Genomic DNA, 21527 nt, shown 5'->3' with positions numbered 1-21527 from the left:
TAGAGCAGTGAAGAGCAAAGCAGTGAAGAGCAGAGCAGTGAAGAGCAGAGCAATGACAATCAGAGCAGAGCAGTGAAGATCAGAGCAGAGCAGTGAAGAGCAGAGCAGAGCATAGCAGTGAAGAGCAGAGCAGAGCAGTGAAGAGCAGAGCAGAAGGCACCCAGAGCAGAGCAGTCTGAGAATGTGCATCAATACAGTGGGGAAAAAAAGTATTTAGTCAGCCACCAATTGTGCAAGTTCTCCCACTTAAAAAGATGAGAGAGGCCTGTAATTTTCATCATAGGTACACGTCAACTATGACAGACAAAATGAGAAAAAAAAATCCAGAAAATCACATTGTAGGATTTTTAATGAATTTATTTGCAAATGATGGTGGAAAATAAGTATTTGGTCAATAACAAAAGTTTCTCAATACTTTGTTATATACCCTTTGTTGGCAATGACACAGGTCAAACGTTTTCTGTAAGTCTTCACAAGGTTTTCACACACTGTTGCTGGTATTTTGGCCCATTCCTCCATGCAGATCTCCTCTAGAACAGTGATGTTTTGGGGCTGTCGCTGGGCAACACGGACTTTCAACTCCCTCCAAAGATTTTCTATGGGGTTGAGATCTGGAGACTGGCTAGGCCACTCCAGGACCTTGAAATGCTTCTTACGAAGCCACTCCTTCGTTGCCCGGGCGGTGTGTTTGGGATCATTGTCATGCTGAAAGACCCAGCCACGTTTCATCTTCAATGCCCTTGCTGATGGAAGGAGGTTTTCACTCAAAATCTCACGATACATGGCCCCATTCATTCTTTCTTTTACACGGATCAGTCGTCTTGGTCCCTTTGCAGAAAAACAGCCCCAAAGCATGATGTTTCCACCCCCATGCTTCACAGTAGGTATGGTGTTCTTTGGATGCAACTCAGCATTCTTTGTCCTCCAAACACGACGAGTTGAGTTTTTACCAAAAAGTTATATTTTGGTTTCATCTGACCATATGACATTCTCCCAATCCTCTTCTGGATCATCCAAATCCACTTCAGATGGGCCTGGCGGCGTAGTGTGTTACTGATGGTAGGCTTTGTTACTTTGGTCCCAGCTCTCTGCAGGTCATTCACTAGGTCCCCCCGTGTGGTTCTGGGATTTTTGCTCACCGTTCTTGTGATCATTTTGACCCCACGGGGTGAGATCTTGCTTGGAGCCCCAGATCGAGGGAGATTATCAGTGGTCTTGTATGTCTTCCATTTCCTAATAATTGCTCCCACAGTTGATTTCTTCAAACCAAGCTGCTTACCTATTGCAGATTCAGTCTTCCCAGCCTGGTGCAGGTCTACAATTTTGTTTCTGGTGTCCTTTGACAGCTCTTTGGTCTTGGCCATAGTGGAGTTTGGAGTGTGACTGTTGTGGACAGGTGTCTTTTATACTGATAACAAGTTCAAACAGGTGCCATTAATACAGGTAACGAGTGGAGGACAGAGGAGCCTCTTAAAGAAGAAGTTACAGGTCTGTGAGAGCCAGAAATGTTGCTTGTTTGTAGGTGACCAAATACTTATTTTCCACCATAATTTGCAAATAAATTCATTAAAAATCCTACAATGTGATTTTCTGGAAAAAAAATTCTCAATTTGTCTGTCATAGTTGACATGTACCTATGATGAAAATTACAGGCCACTCTCATCTTTTTAAGTGGGAGAACTTGCACAATTGGTGGCTGACTAAATACTTTTTTCCCCCACTGTACATCTTAATCACGTTTCTCCACTAGATGAGTGTCAGCAGAGATATAACTACCCCTTTCTGAAGAGGAGGACTCAGCAGTAGACATTCTGAGCATTCAGCTGTTTTAGTCATTCAACTATGAATATTATAAAGCATGTGTGTCAGTGAGAGCTCAAATGTGCATTTAAATCATCTCAGTGAAACTCTTCCACATATGTACATTCATGCAGAGAAGAATAAGTAAGAGACAAATCTCATTTGTCTATCAATAACCCTTGAATAAACCCTTGTATGACGTTTAGATTGCAGGATACATCCAGTTATTTCTAACCATCTCTGTTCTCCACATGAGCAGTGGTCCTGGTTGGAGCACAATACGTGGCCTGCATTATAGTCAAATACAACAGCGTAACTAAAGTCCACTTGACAAATCAATTGACAGCACATTACACTTTAGAAGAGAACAATGCCATGTATACCACCAGCCAGGGGTGTCAAACAAAACTCAATATACTTCAAAATGACTAAAACCTAATCAAAACTGTGTAGACATGTTTTTTGACTGTGTCAAGTTCGCTAATAATCACTGAAATGAAAGCTAGACAGTCAGGGAGCTTTGAAGATTCCAAAAACGATGGATAGAGGACTATTTTTAGCTAATTTTGATGGCAAGGAAATATAACACATTTTCAGTGCGGCCCTCTGGACCTTGTTGAAGACGGAATGCGGCCCCCGGAGCAAAATTTGCTAAAAACAGGCTGCTCCATGTGTTCAACAACAGACGTGTGATGAGCTCACACCCAGTCACACTGTGGACAACAGACATTATTACCTCAGTGATTCTACCATGTTCCAAGCTCCAGTATAATATTGTAAATGACAGAACATAAAGACTAGGGAGGGACGGTGGCATCAAAGACATCAATGGAGAGAGGACTGGAATAGCTCATGACGCGGTGGAGGGCACAAAGTGGGTAATGTAATTGGTGACTTCATCCACAGGAACAAGATCAATTTCCAGTAATTGAAAGTCTCTCAAATGCTGTCTTTATCTTATCAAGTGCCACCATCGCATTGTGAGGTTAAGGCCTACTGTGTTCCCAGTAATAAGCCCCCTCCCTGTTGCTGCTGCCTACACACATAAAGCTCCCAGTACAGCTGTCCTTCCTGTCCTGTTCTGTCCTGTCCCCTCCCTCTCACCTCTTCCTGACCTCTGCTCTTCCATTATACTCGAGCAGTCACTCACACACAGCAGGGCTAGTCAGTACATTCAGGTCAGCTCAATTCAGTTGGAGTTTGCAAGCTTTTTCTTAAGTTTATCATTATTTTAGACACAAATGTATTTTCTTTTTTTATTAGGACTGATTACTAATGTCCAGACAACAGAGGGAAATCATTGGTAGTGTTCTTGAAAAGTTATTTTCTCCTAGTGAAAGCCTAGCAGGCAGTGGGGTTTATGGGAGCTGGCAGACAGAGTCAGCTGTATGTACAGTAATGACTGTGCCGTCTCTTCTCTCTCTCTTCTTCCTGGTGTGTAGAGCAGTATGGGGTCTCAGGGGAGACCAGTCCCACAGAGCTACAGAACATACACTATTTACACACATTAGGCATCTAGAGTTTCTCTCTCTCTCCGATACCGACTCTGTTTTCGCTCTCGTCCTCTGCAGCAAACGCTCCCTAGATGTCTATTTCATCACACTTCTTGTTTTCTTCCATCTTTAGCGTGTGCCTCTCTTATCAAAGCCAGCACACACAAATCCTTGAAGGCAATCAAAAAAAGTGACTGAGAAATATGAAAACGAGCCTTTAGATGTCAGGTACAAGGTTGTAAATATAATAGGCTCAAAGCTTGTCAGAGCTAAAGTAAATAGATTGCTGTGTTTACGCCAAATTGCCAAAGGCTTTTTAGCCAGAAATGGTTTTGAGAGCAGGAGAACACAGTGAGAGTATACGGCTGTGCAGGCTGGATATACAAGAGGCAGCAGAAGCAGCAGGAACTAACTACAATTGCACTGCTTCCTCAATACCCCCTGAAGAGACAAATAACCAGGCCAGTTATGCTGAGTACACCTCTTTGGGAGACCTGAAAGCATACCGATCCATCAACAGTTCTATCCATTCCACACACACACACACCGACCAATTCTTAAAATGATTTACAATTATGCAAAATGCCACCTGATGACTAAGTGTGTGTTTTAATCAGTGGAGGCTGCTGAGAGGAGGACGGCTCATAGTAATGGCTGGAATGGCATAAATGGAATGATATCAAACACATCGAACACGTGGTTTCCATGGTTTCCATGTGTTTGATACCATTCCATTCACTCCATTCCAGCCATTATTATGAGCCGTCCTCCCCTCAGCAGCCTTTACTGGTTTTAATGATGGGGGAAAGGAAGAGATAGTAGGAGGGCTGACCTGCAGGCTGGGTGCAAAACTCCACAGAGATCTCCCTCTTGTCCCTGTGTTCCAGGGGCAGCTGCCAAGGTATCTGGTGTGGCCGCGCCACGGCCTTCACCTTGTAAACGGTCATGGGCTTCAGTTGGAAGAACTGGTACTTGTAGGCCCCTGCCTTCACCATGTCATACTCAGCATCGTTCAGGAAGATGGTGTGGCTGTAGTTGCTGTTGCTAGGCTGCCAGGAGAGCTCAGAAGAGACCTGTGTGATGTTGTCTACCCTCAGATAGTAAGGAGCCACCACCACATCCTTCCCCACCAACAGAGTGCAGCGCAGCTCGTCAGACGGGCCCCGCTCCGTGATGCTCTGCACCGAGATGCGGTAGGTATTGGTGGCCAGGTTGAGCTTCTCGATAAGCGACTTTGTCTTGCCCCCAAAGGGCACGCTCATCCTCACCTCCTTGTCCACCAGGACGTTGTAGCCACTGATGGAGCCCCAGCCGGGCGGCACCACCGGAGGGTCCCAGCACACGATCACACTCTTGGCCAGCTGTTTGATCAGATTGATACGGCGAGGGTAAGGCACAATGTTTTCACCAATCTCGTCAATGCTGACATCCAGGGTCCCTGTCCCGTTGCTGCAGGAACCCATAGAGCCCAGGAAGTCCATGCCCAGGCTACTGCTGCCCAGGCTGGTCAGAGTGCTGCTCAGACTGGAACCCAGGCCAGTGGAACCGTGACTGGAACTATGAGTGGAACCCAGAGTGGAACCCATGTGGCTGCCCAGAGTGGAACCCATGTGGCTGCCCAGAGTGGAACCGTGAGTGGAACCCAGAGTGGAACCCATGTTGCTGCCCAGAGTGGAACCGTGAGTGGAACCCAGAGTGGAACCCATGTTGCTGCCCAGAGTGGAACCGTGAGTGGAACCGTGAGTGGAACCCAGAGTGGAACCCATGTTGCTGCCCAGAGTGGAACCCATGTGGCTTCCTAGAGTGGAACCGTGAGTGGAACCCAAAGTGGAACTGAGGTTGCTCCCCAGGTTTCTCTCCAGGTTTCTCTCCAGGTTTCTATCTAGGCTGGGGCCCAGGTCCAGTTTACTGTCAGACAGCAGGCTGCTGATGCTGCTCAGGCCCATGCTGCCCAGCCCTGTGGAGCCCAGGCTGCTGTGGTTACTACTGAGGTAGCCTGACTCTTTGGCCCCATCCCTGTGCTGAGCAGAGGGCATCTTCTCGTCCTTAACAAAGTCCACAAAGTTGGAAGGGACAAGTCCCTGCTGTCCATCCAGCAGCTCTCCTGATGAACAGAGAAATAGAGATAAAGCAGTAAGTATTAGTATTAATAACAACTCTCCCAGTGAAGAGCAGTAAGTAGTATTAACAACAACACTCACAGTGAAGAGCAGTAAGTAGTATTAACAACAACTCTCCCAGTGAAGAGCAGTAAGTAGTATTAATAACAACACTCACAGTGAAGAGCAGTAAGTAGTATTAATAACAACACTCACAGTGAAGAGCAGTAAGAAGTATTAACAACAACACTCACAGTGAACAGCAGTAAGTAGTATTAACAACAACACTCACAGTGAAGAGCAGTAAGTAGTATTAACAACAACACTCACAGTGAAGAGCAGTAAGTAGTATGAACAACAACTCTCACAGTGAAGAGCAGTAAGTAGTATTAACAACAACACTCACAGTGAAGAGCAGTAACTAGTATTAACAACAACACTCACAGTGAAGAGCAGTAAGTAGTATTAACAACAACTCTCCGAGTACAGTACAGTGAAGACTAGAGATGACAATCGTAAAAGCCACATTAGCACGGATTGATCCACAACTGCCTAATCCTCGTCTCATCTAATGCCCATACAGTAAATACATCCCATAAGCCATGCTGTCGCTTAGCAACAACAATCATTCTGCTCTGAAATAATTATTTTTAAATCATGCAAATTGGTTTTTAACAGAGAGGGTAAAATACAGTGAGTAATCAGACCTTCATAGAAGCCGTCATCATCCATGGTCCCATACACGTAGAGGTACTTCCCTGCCACTAGGGGGAGCTCTGCCTCAGGATGCTCATTGGGCCCATTACAGGGGTTATAACTGGGGGAAAGAAAGAGTAGAGTACAACAGAATCAAGCTGATGAACTCGCTGTGTTGCTCCTCTTAACCCAACACAAGTGGAAATGTGTCCAATTATCTCAGGCTAGATGATGAATTCAGGTTCAAAAAGGTTCAAAACCCAGGTTCAAAATGGGACAATTATTAAACACAATATTAGGAACTGTGTATGGACAATTAGCTTCTGTCAAAACTTGACGACATTGTGATGGAAAAGCACAGTAGCCTAGCTAAATAGTATCCGAGCAATTCCAAACAAATCCAAGCACAGTAAACATTTTGCCACAAACACTGCACCCTTATGTAACTCTATGAAAGGGGAATTGCTGAGTGCTGCATTAAAAAAACAAATATAACATTTTCCAACAGGCAACATTTTTCAACAGGCTAAATGAGAGAGGAAGAAACAGTGAGGGTGGACAGCACTGGGTTCCATTCATGTATTTGCCTTTGTTCTAGGGGATTCCAATTATTCCAGCTGACAGTTCATTTTATTTGGTGAGACCATAGCACTGCATCATTATTAAGAGGTGAGTTCAAACCTCAGTGGGACAATGTGGGTGGAAAACACTTCTGAAAAGTGCTGTGCAGGGATGCATTTTTAATATGACACTGTAGTGTAAGGCATCTCAAAGCAGTTCCCTCCTCTCACCTGTACCTGGCGATGCACAGACGGACCTTGCCTGTGAACCTCTTCTTGGTCCTAGTCGTTGAGCTTAGTTCTTTGTCCATCTGGTGAGAGAGAGAACAAACCTTGAGAGATGAAACAACCAAATATATTACTTTTTTTTTCACACAAAAAAAAACACTTTATGCTCACTATCGTGGAAATCAGTGGGATGATGGCAGAGCCTATAAACTTCTCCTATACACACTTGGTAAACCTCACAATCCTCCCAGCCGAGGAGAGTAAAAGGAAACAGATAGGCCTCTTCACACCCCATCCTCTCTGCCTCACTGTGTTTCCTCAGTCCTGCCTCTCGAACTGAGTGGCACTTCAGCTTAGACTTTCAAAACAGGAAGCAATTTTGCAATCATGTAATAAATGCTGTAATTATGTAACATTAGTGTAATTAATGCGTTACCATCTTCTGAGGAGTTTTTTGAAATGGCAATCAAGCTATTTAGGTCCATCTTCATTAGGCTTATACAATCAGGGCTAGAGTGGAGGGAGGGAGGGACAGACAGACAGACAGACAGACGGACGGTGTTAGGGGGAAACCTAGTAGGACTCACCTCGGTGAGGAGGGCTCGTTGGGAGCTGCCAGCTCGGCTGCTGCTGCGGGTGAGGAATGTTGGCTTTACCGACACGAGCTCTGGCTTGTCCCCACTGATCTGGAGCGGTCGGATGAACTCAGAGATCACAGATCTGCTCAGCGGACTCTCATTGCCTGCAGGCAAAACAAAGGAACAGCTAAGATCTGAAATATGACTACGCCTGCTAAAATCATATTTCTATCTGTGTGTAATAATAATGTCCAAAATGGAGTGCTATTTATCACATACTATTATTTATCCATTTCATCATGTGATCGTCATTCATCGTCATCATCACCATTCATCATCATCATCATCATCATCATCATCATCATCATCCATACATCATTTGATTAGATACCATTAAAAGTAATATATAATATGTAACATTGTAACATTGCAAGAACCCACAGCACAAACAACAGATGGATACAACCCATTAACAATTAGGAAAATAATAATAATAATTGCATTAGTGTTAAAAAACATACAGATCCTTATGTAATCAGAAGGAGAGTTAGAGTCCAGGCACATGCCCAATGTAAAGGTCAGTATTATTGGCATGTATTTATTTAAGTCAACAACAAGAATGTGCCAAGCTGTGGTAAAGGCTATGTCATACAGTACCCTGATTTATTATTTCATTAGGCTACTTGCTCTATGTTGATCCATGTACGTCACAAGCGCTGCTTTCCAGATCTCCAATTTCAGGAGCAGCTGCACGTTTGTCTTTCCATCCTCATAATCCTGGATTGTTCATTTAAAATGTATTTTGGCTGCATTTTGCTCTAATAAAGCTTTCCACTGCTTCCACTGTCTGATTTAACAGTTCAAACCTCCACATACAGCTCACAGATCACTGAAATAACATTATTATGAATATTCTATGAGCTGTGGTCTATGGCGTACATACAGCTAAAACTAAAACAAAGCTCTTCTGGGATTCCTCTGACCTTTCCCTGTGGGGGCGGCCAGCCCGTTGAGGAGCTGGGAGAGGGATTTGTTGGGCGATCCGGGGGATTCACACACAGTTAAGGGATCGGTGCCACTGCCAAGGGTATCAAACTTTCCAGTTTGTAGCCGGAACTTCTCTAGCTCTTTGGACAGGAGGTTGAACTGCTCACTCTGTGTCCGACATTTCTCCTCCAGCTCTCGGACTTTGGCCTGGCGACAGATAGCGAGAGAGAGAGAAAGAGAAAGACAGAGAGAGAGAGAAAGACAGAGAGAGGGAGAAAGACAGAGAGAGGGAGAAAGACAGAGAGAGGGAGAAAGACAGAGAGAGGGAGAAAGACAGAGAGAGGGAGAAAGACAGAGAGAGAGAGAAAGACAGAGAGAGGGAGAAAGACAGAGAGAGGGAGAAAGACAGAGAGAGGGAGAAAGACAGAGAGAGGGAGAAAGACAGAGAGAGGGAGAAAGACAGAGAGAGGGAGAAAGACAGAGAGAGGGAGAAAGACAGAGAGAGGGAGAAAGACAGAGAGAGGGAGAAAGACAGAGAGAGAGAAAGACAGAGAGAGGGAGTAAGACAGAGAGAGGGAGAAAGGAAGGAAGAAGTAGAGAGACAAAAGAGAAGAAAGTAACAGAAGGAAATAAAGTGAAAGAAAGAGAAAATCTGAAACCCAAAACTGTATACTTCTATAAATACACACACAAAATCAGGTAGGATGAGATATTGGACTTTAAAAACGTGGGGTTCATTCCTTACTGAGAAAAGGGAGTTGACGCCTTAAATTTCCTATCAGGCAAAATACAGTCCAGTCATAAACACCTAAACTAGTCACAGTATGCAGATCACATGCAGGACTACAGTTAATGCACATTATTCTATAGAGCAGCCTCTTGTTAAGAGGAAGTATGCATACCAAAAACTGCACTGTGTTCAAAGCGCGGGGAATGCTCCTCAACTTCATTGCACATAGATAGTAAAATAAAGGCAAGAATCATCATCATGAGTTACGAAGCCGATAAAAGAGGGGCAACAGCAATTAAAAACATCATAGAACCATGCAATCAAATCCTTGGCTTTCTACAGTGAAATACTGTCTGTTCTCCACACTGGCCCGTTGATGGGAGACTACGGTACAGTGGGAGAACAGGCAGGCCTAGCAGAAACCCCAGGGGTGCCCAGCTCAAGATCTTCCCTTGGGCAGGGGTAAGTGTTGAGTGTTAACCAACCCCTCAACACATAAACCCAAATCAGCCCCTTCATCAGACCACCCTGGGAGCATTGCTAAAGCTACCATGTCATTTGCGGCACTCTCTCCCCAAAGCACAGTGATGCCTAATGTCTGTGGCGTTTTATTTCAGCTCTGAGTGACTTTCATGCAGACACGTTATTGTCAGCGCGTGAACATGCTATTAGAAGAGGAGTGGCATTTGTAATCACTGCATATGATTCAATGGGTTGATGCATTAGCACAGAGGGTGGTTAGCCTTTCACCATCTTAAAGCCCTCACCTGGATGTATGACCAGTACTGTAGTAGCCTAGTGAAACATGCTGCACTGCATGCAACGCCAACCAGAAATAACGGTTAGAACGTCCTCATAACAGCAATTGTTTCCATTATGCCAGCATCTAAATACAATACCTCAGACATTAGAATGATGCCATAACTAAAATTCAGGCATAACTAAAATTAGAGATGATGAGAGCGATTTTCTGATGGCCTCTCCTACGTCCCAGTTAGGCCTTCTGTCCTGTTGTGTCCTGTTCTGTTCTGTCCTGTGACAACCCCTTCCCCAGTGACTGTCCGGTAAGCAGAGCGGGCTCTGAGCCTAGTGGAGTGTGGATGCACATGCTTTGATGACAAGCTGAATCAAGGAGGCGTGTGTGAGTCATCATTTTATGGACAGGACAGCCTTGCCTTTGGAAAGCACACATTCAACAACTGAAACAACAATACAACTATACATCTTTTTAAAGTAAGCATTTGTTCTTAATTGACTTGCCTGGTTAAATAAAGGTTAAATAAATTATGAACAGCAGCTAGCAACAACAACAAAACCTTAGCAATGAATTAATGACTGGCCATTGTTTCATGTCCAGTATATGACATTGTTCAGCTCTTGAATCTCATGTTTTCAAAATGAAAATACAGTGCATTCGGAAAGTATTCAGACCCCTTCACTTTTTCCACATTTTGTTACGTTATTCTAAAATGAATTAAATTGTTTTTTTTCCCCTCATCAATCTGCACACAATACCCTATAACGACAAAGCAAAAACAGGTTTTTAGAAATGTTCGCAAGTTTATTAAAAATAAAAAACAAATATCACATTACATAAGCATTCAGACCCTTTACTCAGTACTTTGTTGAAGCAACTTTGGCAGCGATTACAGCCTCAAGTCTTCTTGGGTATGACGCTACAAGCTTGGCACACCTGTATTTGGGGAGTTTCTCCCATTCTTCTCTGCAGATCCTCTCAAGCTCTGTCAGGTTGGATGGGGAGCGTCGCTGCACAGCTATTTTCAGGTTTCTCCAGAGATGTTCGATCGGGTTCAAGTCCAGGCTCTGGCTGGGCCACTCAAGAACATTCAGACACTTGTCCCGAAGCCACTCCTGCATTGTGTTGGCTGTGTGCTTAGGGTCGTTGTCCTGTTGGAAGGTGAACCTTCGCCCCAGTCTGAGGTCCTGAGTGCTCTGGAGCAGGTTGCTCTCTGTACTTTGCTCCGTTCATCTTTCCCTTGATCTTGACTAGTCTCCCAGTCCCTGCCACTGAAAAACATCCCCACAGCATGATGCTGCCACCACCATGATTCACCATAGGGATGGTGACAGGTTTCCTCCAGACGTGACGCTTGGCATTCAGGCCAAAGAGTTCAATCTTGGTTTCATCAGACCAGAGAATCTTGTTTCTCATGGTCTGAGAGTCTTTAGGTGCCTTTTGGCAAACTCCAAGCGGGCTGTCATGTGCCTTTTACTGAGGAGTGGCTTCCGTCTGGCAACTCTACCATAAAGGCCTGATTGGTGGAGTGCTGCAGAGATGGTTGTCCTTCTGGAAGGTTCTCCCATCTCCACAGTGGAACTCTGGAGCTCTTCTCAGAGTGACCATCGGGTTCTTGGTCACCTCCCTGACCAAGGCTCTTCTCCCCCGATTGCTCAGCTTGGAAGAGTCTTGGGGGTTCCACTGTGTTCTTGGGGACCTTCAATGCTGCAGACGTTTTTGGTACCCTTCCCCAGATCTGTGCCTCGACAAAATCCTGTCTCGGAGCTCTATGGACAATTCCTTTGACCTCATGGCTTGGTTTTTGTTCTGACATGCACTGTCAACTGTGGGACCTTATATAGACAGGTTTCCAAATCATGTCCAATCAATTGAATTTACCACAGGTGGACTCCAATCAAGTTGTAGAAACATCTCAAGGATGATCAATGGAAACAGGATGCACCTGAGCTCAATTTCGAGTCTCATAGCAAAGGGATGTAAATACATTTGCTAACATTTTTTAAAAACAGTTTTCGCTTTGTCATTATTGGGTATTGTGTGTAGATTCATGAGGATGTTTTTTTATTTAATCCATTTTAGAATAAGGTTGTAGGGGTCTGAATACTTTCCGAATGCACTGTAAATCTAAAGCAATATCTCCCATCAAAATCAGCTTATGAAAATGACCTCTTGATGGACTGCCACTTTGGTGTGGTGTATGCTTAAAATGTGACTATCAATTTAATCCCCAAAACGTTGCCCTTCCAATTCTGAAATGTCATTCCATCATAATTTACTTCCAAAGAGCCAAAAACTAGGGGGATATATCCCTGATGTATATTGTATTGTACAGGCAGAGATGAAAATATCAAGTAAATAAAAACAATTCTGAAATACCTGCATGCTGTCCAAGTGGTTCTGTATATGCACAAAACACACACCAATAACACAGTGAAAAAAAGATGTAGGAAAGAAATTAAGCACAATTACACATACGAACACTCATACACACCTTGAAATCAAAACATACGATTTTCTGTAGCACTAATGCAAAAGTATTTGTTAATAATAATAATAAACAACCACACATTTTCAATAATATAATGATCAATAACGACGTATGTCGACATAATATTGTTTGAATATACTGAATACACATTTACAAAAACACAAAAGCTAATGTGTCATATCAAAAGCACTGTTCCGTTCTTATTTTGCACTGCTAGTTACATGGGTATACAGTTTAGACTTTAAAAATCATCAAAATAAAGTCATCATGGGCAAGAATCTATTATTCCATCTGGTCTTGGTCTTTATGCATGCCACATTCACAACCTTCAACAGAGTGCACAGGGTCTCACAGACAGAGCCAGTAGAAAATGACCCCGGGCTCACACATGTCCGACTGGCAGGCTGACCCATACACACACACTCCAACAGCAGACACACACTCATGTGCACACGCACACACAACACGGCCAGCCAACCTCCTGTCACCCCCCCCCCAGTGCCCAGACACTCACCTCTAACAGATGGACGGCGCCCTCATGCTCCTTCTTAGCCTCAACCTGAGCCTGTAAAACATAACATCTGTGTTACATTCAACACACATACAACCCATGATCTCAACAACTGGACAACTAGACCATTGGGAACTGGCTGGACAGCACCAAAAAACACTAAACAAGTTAGAAAATGCTGTGTTTGAGCTGTTATGAAGGCCATCTATGAAAACAATGGTGTGTAAACATTCAAACAATTATAACAAACAATTAATAATGTATCTTCAATATACTTCTGTAGTGCTCTCTTGAAACTAGATTGCGGGGCTATTCTAGAAGATTAATCTTTGTGTGATATAAACCCACTGTAGTGTATAATAAACATAAAATAATGCATGCTAGTTTACTTCATGTGACTGGGAACATCTGTTGAGAAAACTAACGTTCCACATGAATAGGAGAACATCTGCAGACTTTCCAATTTCATGAATCCACTTCGGAGGCAATTAATTGTAGAGATGCAGAAAGCAGCCAGTGTCTCTATAGAAAGATAACGCTGTAATGAGCTCCTTTTGCTAATGAGAGAAAACAGAGCGTATTTATGGCCAACTCTAAAATAAGTAGCACAGGCAGTGAGAGAAAGAGAGAGAGAGAGAGAGATGGAGAGAGAGTTAAACGGAGAGAGAGAGAGAGAGAAACGGAGAGAGAGAGAGCGAGAGGGAGAGAGTGTGAGAGCGTGAAAGAGAGAGCGAGAGGCTGACGATTCCAGATGAGTTGTTGCTTGACATCAGCTCCTCTCCTCAGAGGAGGAAGGCAAAACGTCAAATCATCCGGGCCAGCCTTTTAGCAAGCCAACAAAAAACGTCAAGTCTGATCTAACTTTAAAGTTGTATTGTCTGCTCCCCGTAGCAGGGAAAGAGCTTGTTACTGAGTGGCTTGGTTCCAGCACTCTCTCTCTCTCTCGCCCCACAGCCTGGGGGGCTGGCAGACAGACAGACAGATTTAAGAGGATACGCCAAAGCTGTAGCAGTGCTCAACACAAAGCTCTTTGACCTCTGACCCAGCACTGGTCTGGGCTAACAAGAGGGCCGCCCCTCCCTGTGCCGCTAGCGCTGGCATGGTGACCTTACCTTCTGCAGAAGGTCAATCTCCTGCTGCTTTGCATTGAGTACAGCCAAGGCTTGTTCATGCTCCAACTCTAGCTGCTGCCTCCGCTCTGCAGCCTCACGCATATGCTGTCCGCAGAGGGCAGGGGGAGGGGGAGACAGAGGGAGGGTAGTGGGGGTCATAGAAAGGACTGCTGTTAGTAGAACTAAAAACCCATGACATCAGGCTACCACAAGTCTCCAGTCCTCTGTCCTCAACAAACTCCTGGCTTCTATGTTACAAATACTGAGCTTGTTGACACTTTACTGGACCTCCAAGTCTTGCACCTCACTTTAGGCAGATGTTATGTCAAAACACCAATGTGACAAATGTCAATGACCAATGTCAATTTACAGCTTGTTTCAAATTATCTAAATTAGAGATATCCCCCAAAGCCTGGATCTTAACTTCAAAATCCATACTAGAATGAATGTTTGAACATGTTTGGACGAGAACTGGAGAAGCTTTGCTGTGCATGATCAACCAATCATCAATCAACCGTTTTCAGTTTGCTGCACCCTTTGGGTAACACAATACCTGTGTTTGATGTCTCACTACAGAAGAGCTGTCCTAAGCAATGATGTGTTTGCATGATCAATACAGGGTTTTTAGTTATATGAAAAGGGTGAGCAAACTCCAAGGCGTGCTCACTTGTCCGTGGTCATCCATAACAACAAAAGAAGCCATACAAAACAAAGGCTAAATGCAAGGCCTTCCTCAACCATCATGTCAAAGTGCCATCCAGTCATCTTATTGCTTTCATTTAAATGTGAAGAATCATAAAAATACACACACTTGCAGAGTTGATAGGGGGAAGAAAGCAAAGGACATTTTCATGCCGTCCAATATACATCTATCCCCTGGGTTATTTCATGTCATCAAGCCTGTGTGTGACATTGTCATCATGAACAGTGATACCCAACCCCAGCTCTCCCCTCTCCCACCCCTTCCACATATCCACTGAACTCATAGACGCGCCTCATCATGCACACCCACATTCCACAGTGCGCTGGACTGGTTCTAGCCAGGTGCCCATTCATACTGGACTGGTTCTAGCCAGGTGCCCATTCATACTGGACTGGTTCTAGCCAGGTGCCCATTCATTCTGGACTGGTTCTAGCCAGGTGCCCATTCATACTGGACTGGTCCTAGCCAGGTGCCCATTCATACTGGACTGGTTCTAGCCAGGTGCCCATTCGTACTGGACTGGTCCTAGCCAGGTGCCCATTCATACTGGACTGGTCCTAGCCAGGTGCCCATTCATACTGGACTGGTTCTAGCCAGGTGCCCATTCATACTGGACTGGTTCTAGCCAGGTGCCCATTCATACTGGACTGGTCCTAGCCAGGTGCCCATTCATACTGGACTGGTTCTAGCCAGGTGCCCATTCATACTGGACTGGTTCTAGCCAGGTGCCCATTCATACTGGACTGGTCCCAGCCAGCTGCCCATTCATACTGGACTGGTTCTAGCCAGGTGGCCATTCATACTGGACTGGTCCTAGCCAGCTGCCCATTCATACTGGACTGGTCCTAGCCAGCTGCCCATTCATACTGGACTGGTCCTAGCCAGCTGCCCATTCATACTGGACTGGTTCTAGCCAGGTGGCCATTCATACTGGACTGGTCCTAGCCAGGTGGCCATTCATACTGGACTGGTCCTAGCCAGGTGGCCTTTCGTGTCATAGGAAAGCAGCCCAGAGAAATAGGGAGAGCTAGCATGGCCACCGGGGTGGAGAAAAGCATTCAAAATGGGGCTACAGGGGCTGCTCCCATACAGATGGACATGGCAGTGATACCTGATCAATCTAGCAGGGGAGAGAGGGGATGGAGGGGAAGGGGATGGAGGGGTAGGGGTGAGGGGTAAGCGTGGGAGGACAGACTGCTCCAAGCTTCCTAGTCTTTCACAGCTTCTGGTCAAGCTTCCTCCCCACATCGGCACTGGAAGGCAACAGACAGGTCAGGGATAGTTAGAGAACAGAGAGAGAGAGAGAGAGAGAGAGAGAGGAGAGAGAGAGAGAGAGAGAGAGATGAGAGAGAGAGAGAGAGAGGAGAGAGAGAGAGAGGAGAGAGAGAGAGAGAGAGAGAGAGAGGACTAGAGAGAGAGAGAGAGAGAGAGAGAGAGAGAGAGAGAGAGAGAGGGAGAGAGAGAGAGAGAGAGAGAGAGAGAGAGAGAGAGAGAGAGAGAGAGAGAGAGAGAGAGCTGAGAGAGAGAGAGAGAGAGAGAGAGAGAGGGAGAGGGAGAGGGAGAGGAGAGAGAGAGAGAGAGAGAGAGAGAGAGAGAGAGAGAGAGAGAGAGAGAGAGAGAGAGAGAGGAGAGAGAGAGAGAGAGAGAGAGAGAGAGAGAGAGAGGAGAGGAAGATAGAGAGGTGGTCAGGGAAGGGTAGAGGCTGGCAGAGGGTCAGGCTCTGTATATACAGTAGAGATACAGTAGACATACAGTAGATATACAGTAGATATAAGATAAGGTTATCTATGTTTCCAGACTCTCACCTTTAGCACCTGCTCTAGGTTCTCCAGTTTGCCTTGGAGCTGGGTCTTCTCCCGCAGGGCTGATCTCTCTCCTGAGTCACAGCACCGAGGGTCTCTTTGAGCTGCTCATACTCTGACTTCACCTGCACCCACAGAGCACAACACAACACAGGTAGCTGATTAAACTCAACTCCACAATGGAGTTGAGCGGCAACTAGTGTGGGCGGAAATGACGTTTTTACATAAAATTATGTTTTCATCAAAAACGACTGAATTCAGCACCCAAAGAATAGCACACAATTACACACAACATTGTCCTGACTGGCTGACTGGCTGGCTGACTGGCTGGCTGACTGGATAGTTGACTGGCTAGCTGACTGGCTGGCTGACTGACTGGCTGACTGGATAGCTGACTGGATAGCTGACTGGCTGACTGACTGGATGGCTGACTGACTGGCTGACTGACTGGATGATGATAGCTACCAGTATAATAATGGTGGAGTAACAGAACAGTTTTCACTGTCATAGATGTGTATTGTAGCATGACACTGGGTCTGGGATCAACTATTGTATACACTTGTAATGCTTTAGTTCTTATTCAACAAGGAAACCCGAACAGAGTTTAAGTGAATTAAGTTGTATTTTGTAGTGTACTACATATAGCTACTGCTACTGTAAAATACAATTAGAAAGGGATGGCTGCCATGTAATCACACCATTTTATACTATGACTCACACAGACCGTGGTGTAGCCATCTCCTCCCCTGATAATGTGTTTTTTCTCAAACAAGGTTAGTGGTGACTAGTGAAGCCATGTAAGGTAATCTTCCTTAGTGAATACATAACTGACTAATGAGGGAGGAAGGAGGCTGTTACAACAACAACAACACAGAGAGCTACTTCAGAGTCAGTGGTCCATCTCCACACAGTGGGGGTGATCTGTATGTAGAAGGATGAAAGGCATTGTTGTGTCTCAGCTAAGTTGGCCAGATAGGACTGAACAGTATGGTGTAGTAGGGAGCCAACTCAGACAGACGGGCCAGTGGGAGTGCAGATGGGAGGTGCCGTTACACTACCACACTCCACCCCTTCTCACTAGTCTCGTCATCACTCTAAGAGTGATGATAGGAACACAGAGGTGCAGGCGAGGGCGAGGGGGTCGAATATCTGCCCTCATATCTGCCTCAGTGATAACACTGACGGATGGCTGTCTTGTTTGAGAGCCTAGTGTTCTGATTAGACATTAATAACGAGCATCCCCCTCCTCAACTCCCTCCACACCCAGCAGCTACCTGACAATCAACTCCTCCAGGAAATTGCCTTAGTGTCGATACAGAAGACTTTCGATGATCGATACAGAGGACCCCTGTCTTGGTGTTATCAGCTGGGCAGGAAGGAAGGTCTGTGAGGTGTGAGAAGCTCACAGGAAGTGCTCAAATACAATCAGAGGCTCAGGGTTCTAGCCATGTTACAGATGAGGCTGGAGACACTAGCAGCTTCAGTATCAGCACTGCGCTTAAGGAAGATAAACCCATTCATTTATATAACAGGAGAGAGAGAGAGGCCAGGGCAGCTCTGGCAGTATTCCACTGTGATGCAAACAGCGCTCTGATAAGACAGGAAGTGTAAAGACAGAGAGAGCAGAACCCAAGCCCACCGCCTTTTATTACGAAAACCCCTGATCATTTAGTCCCAGTCACATGACAAAAACACCATTATAAACAGCCAGTGGAGACGTAGAGAGTGGAAATGGAGTGAACCCCTGAGACGGTGTGTGCAGAGGTTTCATTGTGTAGTCATAAATCACAGCAGCACATTGTAGCCACAGATAGAACAATGAGCCAGATATTTCGCTGGATGTATAAATCTGAAGCATCCGGTTGGCATTTCCCATCACCAGCAAATATGGTGATGAGAGGAAGCTCAGTGGCTGGCAGTGGGAGAAGATGGAGCGAGATGGATTTTGGCCAACATTCTGCAAATTTTCTCATTGATAAAACATTTGATCTCAGTATAGTTTTCTGTTCCCAAAACTAGAATGTTACGAACAGAGTGGACTAAGTTTTGTAGACTTTACCCTTCGACAAAGTTTTAAAAAATTGCGTTGTTTAGGAGTGCGAGGGCGCATTGAGTTATTGCACACGCACACTTCACAGAGTAGGCGTTCCCTAATGGAAATATATGCAGAACGCGCAAATAGGATCTCACGAGCTCATGCTGTGCTCTGCCCACATCCTTCCTTCCTTCTAAGGTTCTGTATTTATTTTCTTAGTCAACCTTGTGTTCTTGTACGTAGCCCTGTTTCTTTGTGTTCTTGAACGTAGCCCTGTCTTTCATTTTTGTTCATTGATTTCACCTGTGTTAGTTACTCACCTGGTCTCATCAGCTCCTTATTTAGTTCAGTTCTTTCTGTTTGTGCCTTGTGAGGTATTATTCATTTTGACTCTACTAAGCCTTTTCCTAGCTCGTTTGTGAGAACCAGTTATAGTCTTCAGTCCTAGTTTTGATTCACCTACCTGTTTGCCTACCTGTGTATGACCATTGCCTGCCTGTGACCACGATTCCTGCCTTCTGCGAAGCCGAAATAAACACCTGCCGCACTCTGCGTGTGAATCTACACCTTTTTCTCCCTGAGTATTCATTACACTTGTTCTGCCCGCTATGATGTATTTGCTCCCATTGGAAACAACAGGCTGTGGTGTATCTTGGGTTAGTTAAAAGTATTTTTGTATTTGTATTATTATTTAGTCTGTCTTGTGCACATTAACAGCTAAAAGCAGAATTGCAGTATACAGACAAAAAGAAAAAAGGTGATAAAAGTTAGTTGAAGAAGAAAGAAATGGAGTGAAGTCTAGTCTTGACAGGTTCAGATGGTGACTGCTCTTGGTGAAGGTCATTCTGCTGGCAGCCCAGTTGGATGGTACTAGGAGGGAACAGGTTTGATGATAATGGTGGCTAGCTGGTCCTGTTGTTGTTCGCAGTCGTCAGCTCTCTGTAGCAACTGTACAACTCCTCCACTGGCAATGTGTAGCACCAACTTGGGTGATGCTTCTTCTGCTGCCGATACAGGCACTAAAAGCTCACCAAACATCAGTCCAGTATATAAAGTAACCCTCATACTACGAGGGAGCGCTCTCTGCCATCTCCACACTGCAGTCCTCTCACTTTGGGTGGTTGAAAATAGAAGCTGGTGCTGTGCATCTCTTGAATGCAGTAGACAGTTAGCTATAGAGCTAGTTTAACAAACCAAACAAATCGATCTGCCATAAATTCTGCCACTCTGTTGGTCAAGGCAACTAAATATATTTGATAAAAATTCAATGAGTTATCAAACAAAAAATATAATAATTTATAACACTTAAATCAGCTAAATATGTACAATGTTTACAGGAGCTCTCAGACTATGCTGCCATTACAGCACCATGGCAACCATATTCGGTGTGGCTGTCTCTCCTACAGTACCTACCTGCTCATTTTGGACTGCCTTCTGGCTATTGTTGAACAAGTGGTGACTCAAGTGCTTTTTCTCCTGGAGAACATCTTGAAGCTCATTCTCCTGGAGAGAGAGGGAAGACAGAGAACAGATAGAGAACAGTGTTTAGACCTCAGAGGAGAGGAGCTTCTGATTAGGCCAGTAGAGTAGTGTAAGCTGCTGCTGTACTCAACAGAGCAGACGGTGTTGCAGCCATAGGTGCTGCGTTATTCATCCACTGGTGGTTTGCTCATCTGTCCTAGGAAGCATCCCACTAGGCACACACTGGTTGAATCAATGTTGTTTCCACGTCATTTCAATGAAATGACATAGAACCAACGTGGAATAGACATTGAATTGACATCTGTGCCCAGTGAGCTGACTAAAGGAACAACATGCCTTCATCAAAAACCAACATTTCCATATGACAGTTTACATAAAAACACAAACACCAGATCTTACTGCAATGCGTTAGATGTAGTTGGTGGGAAGAGAAACAGCTAGAAAAAAATGGCATATTCAACCAAGTAATGCTTCCACTGAAACCAAATGCAAATAAGATTTGCATTTTTATACCCACTCTACACACCCATGGCATCCTCCCCCGCCCTTCTTCCTACCAAGTGTCAGGGGGAGATTAAAAAACATCCCTTCATTGCAGAGGAGGAAAACGTAATTAGATTCAATCAACAACCATGAGGGTGCCGCAGATGCAATTTGGAGTGTCAACTGGAGAACTTCTCTCTTTTGTGATGTGCAGTTCACTTTAACTACAGCGGCAGGCAAAGCAAAGGCAGTATTGTTCTGCAAGGATCTAAGAAGCCTTCGCCGCTCATGCATGATAGATTTACTGTAAGTACAGTGTGTCTTTTAATGGCTATTGACAGTGCACTGTGTTGCCCAGGAATCTTCTGATGTTTTACTTATGAAGGTTAGACATGTTGGTATAGAGGACAAATGTGAACTGTGAAAACACAACATATACGGGCACAAATGCACACACTCACACACTCACACACTTACACAGCCTAACAGAGAGATATCACACCCTAGAGCCCTCAAACTCAACTCTGGATCTCAAAGCCAGTTCCACTGCGTTTTTTCATTCTTCCCCTCTAATCAGTGACTGAGTTAGACCTGGGACACCAGGTGGGTGCAATTAATCATCAGGTAGAACAGAAAACCAGCAGGCTTCAGACCTCGTAAGGTAAGAGTTGAATACCCCTGCCCTAGAACATGTCATAACACATCAGACAGAAGAAATGGCCATCTCAGTGCAGAGAGGGCACACTTTAAAGAGACATGTGACACCGCTTTGCTCTGCAGAAGTCTGGCTGTACTTCCATTCATTTCAATTCCCTCTCATCAAAAAACATTGGCGTTTCAAACTGCATCAATTCATTCGAGTCAATTCCAATCTTTCTTGTATAAGCACATGTTTGCATTGGCATTTCAATACATGTAAATCGATCCCTTCAACTAAGAGCTGATTTAGGTTGGCTTTCTGAAGGACACAGGTCCAGTTG

The 21527-nt window shown here is 44.8% G+C and overlaps 1 protein-coding gene across 1 annotated transcript in view; it reads right to left on the bottom strand.

Annotated features, from left to right (window-relative positions):
- LOC311141065 (RIMS-binding protein 2-like) overlaps positions 1–21527 on the bottom strand; it is a gene marked incomplete at its 3' end in the record, with an annotated part of 51786 nt that overhangs the window by 24154 nt on the left and 6105 nt on the right. Inside the window, exons 2-11 of the mRNA XM_084176343.1 lie at positions 19996–20085; positions 16551–16672; positions 14043–14147; positions 12934–12984; positions 12308–12328; positions 8438–8648; positions 7464–7618; positions 6880–6959; positions 6100–6209; positions 4126–5397 (exon numbers count right to left, since the gene is read on the bottom strand). Of these exons, the coding sequence (XP_084032469.1) occupies positions 4126–5397; positions 6100–6209; positions 6880–6959; positions 7464–7618; positions 8438–8648; positions 12308–12328; positions 12934–12984; positions 14043–14144 (2002 nt within the window). The 5' untranslated portion in view covers positions 14145–14147; positions 16551–16672; positions 19996–20085. The remainder of the gene's footprint in view (positions 1–4125; positions 5398–6099; positions 6210–6879; positions 6960–7463; positions 7619–8437; positions 8649–12307; positions 12329–12933; positions 12985–14042; positions 14148–16550; positions 16673–19995; positions 20086–21527) is intronic.

Source organism: Coregonus lavaretus (assembly GCF_964263955.1).
Source record: "Coregonus lavaretus genome assembly, chromosome: 14".
Taxonomy (NCBI): domain Eukaryota; kingdom Metazoa; phylum Chordata; class Actinopteri; order Salmoniformes; family Salmonidae; genus Coregonus; species Coregonus lavaretus.
Note: the sequence above shows the minus strand (reverse complement) of the source record. Positions and strands in the feature narration are given on the sequence as shown.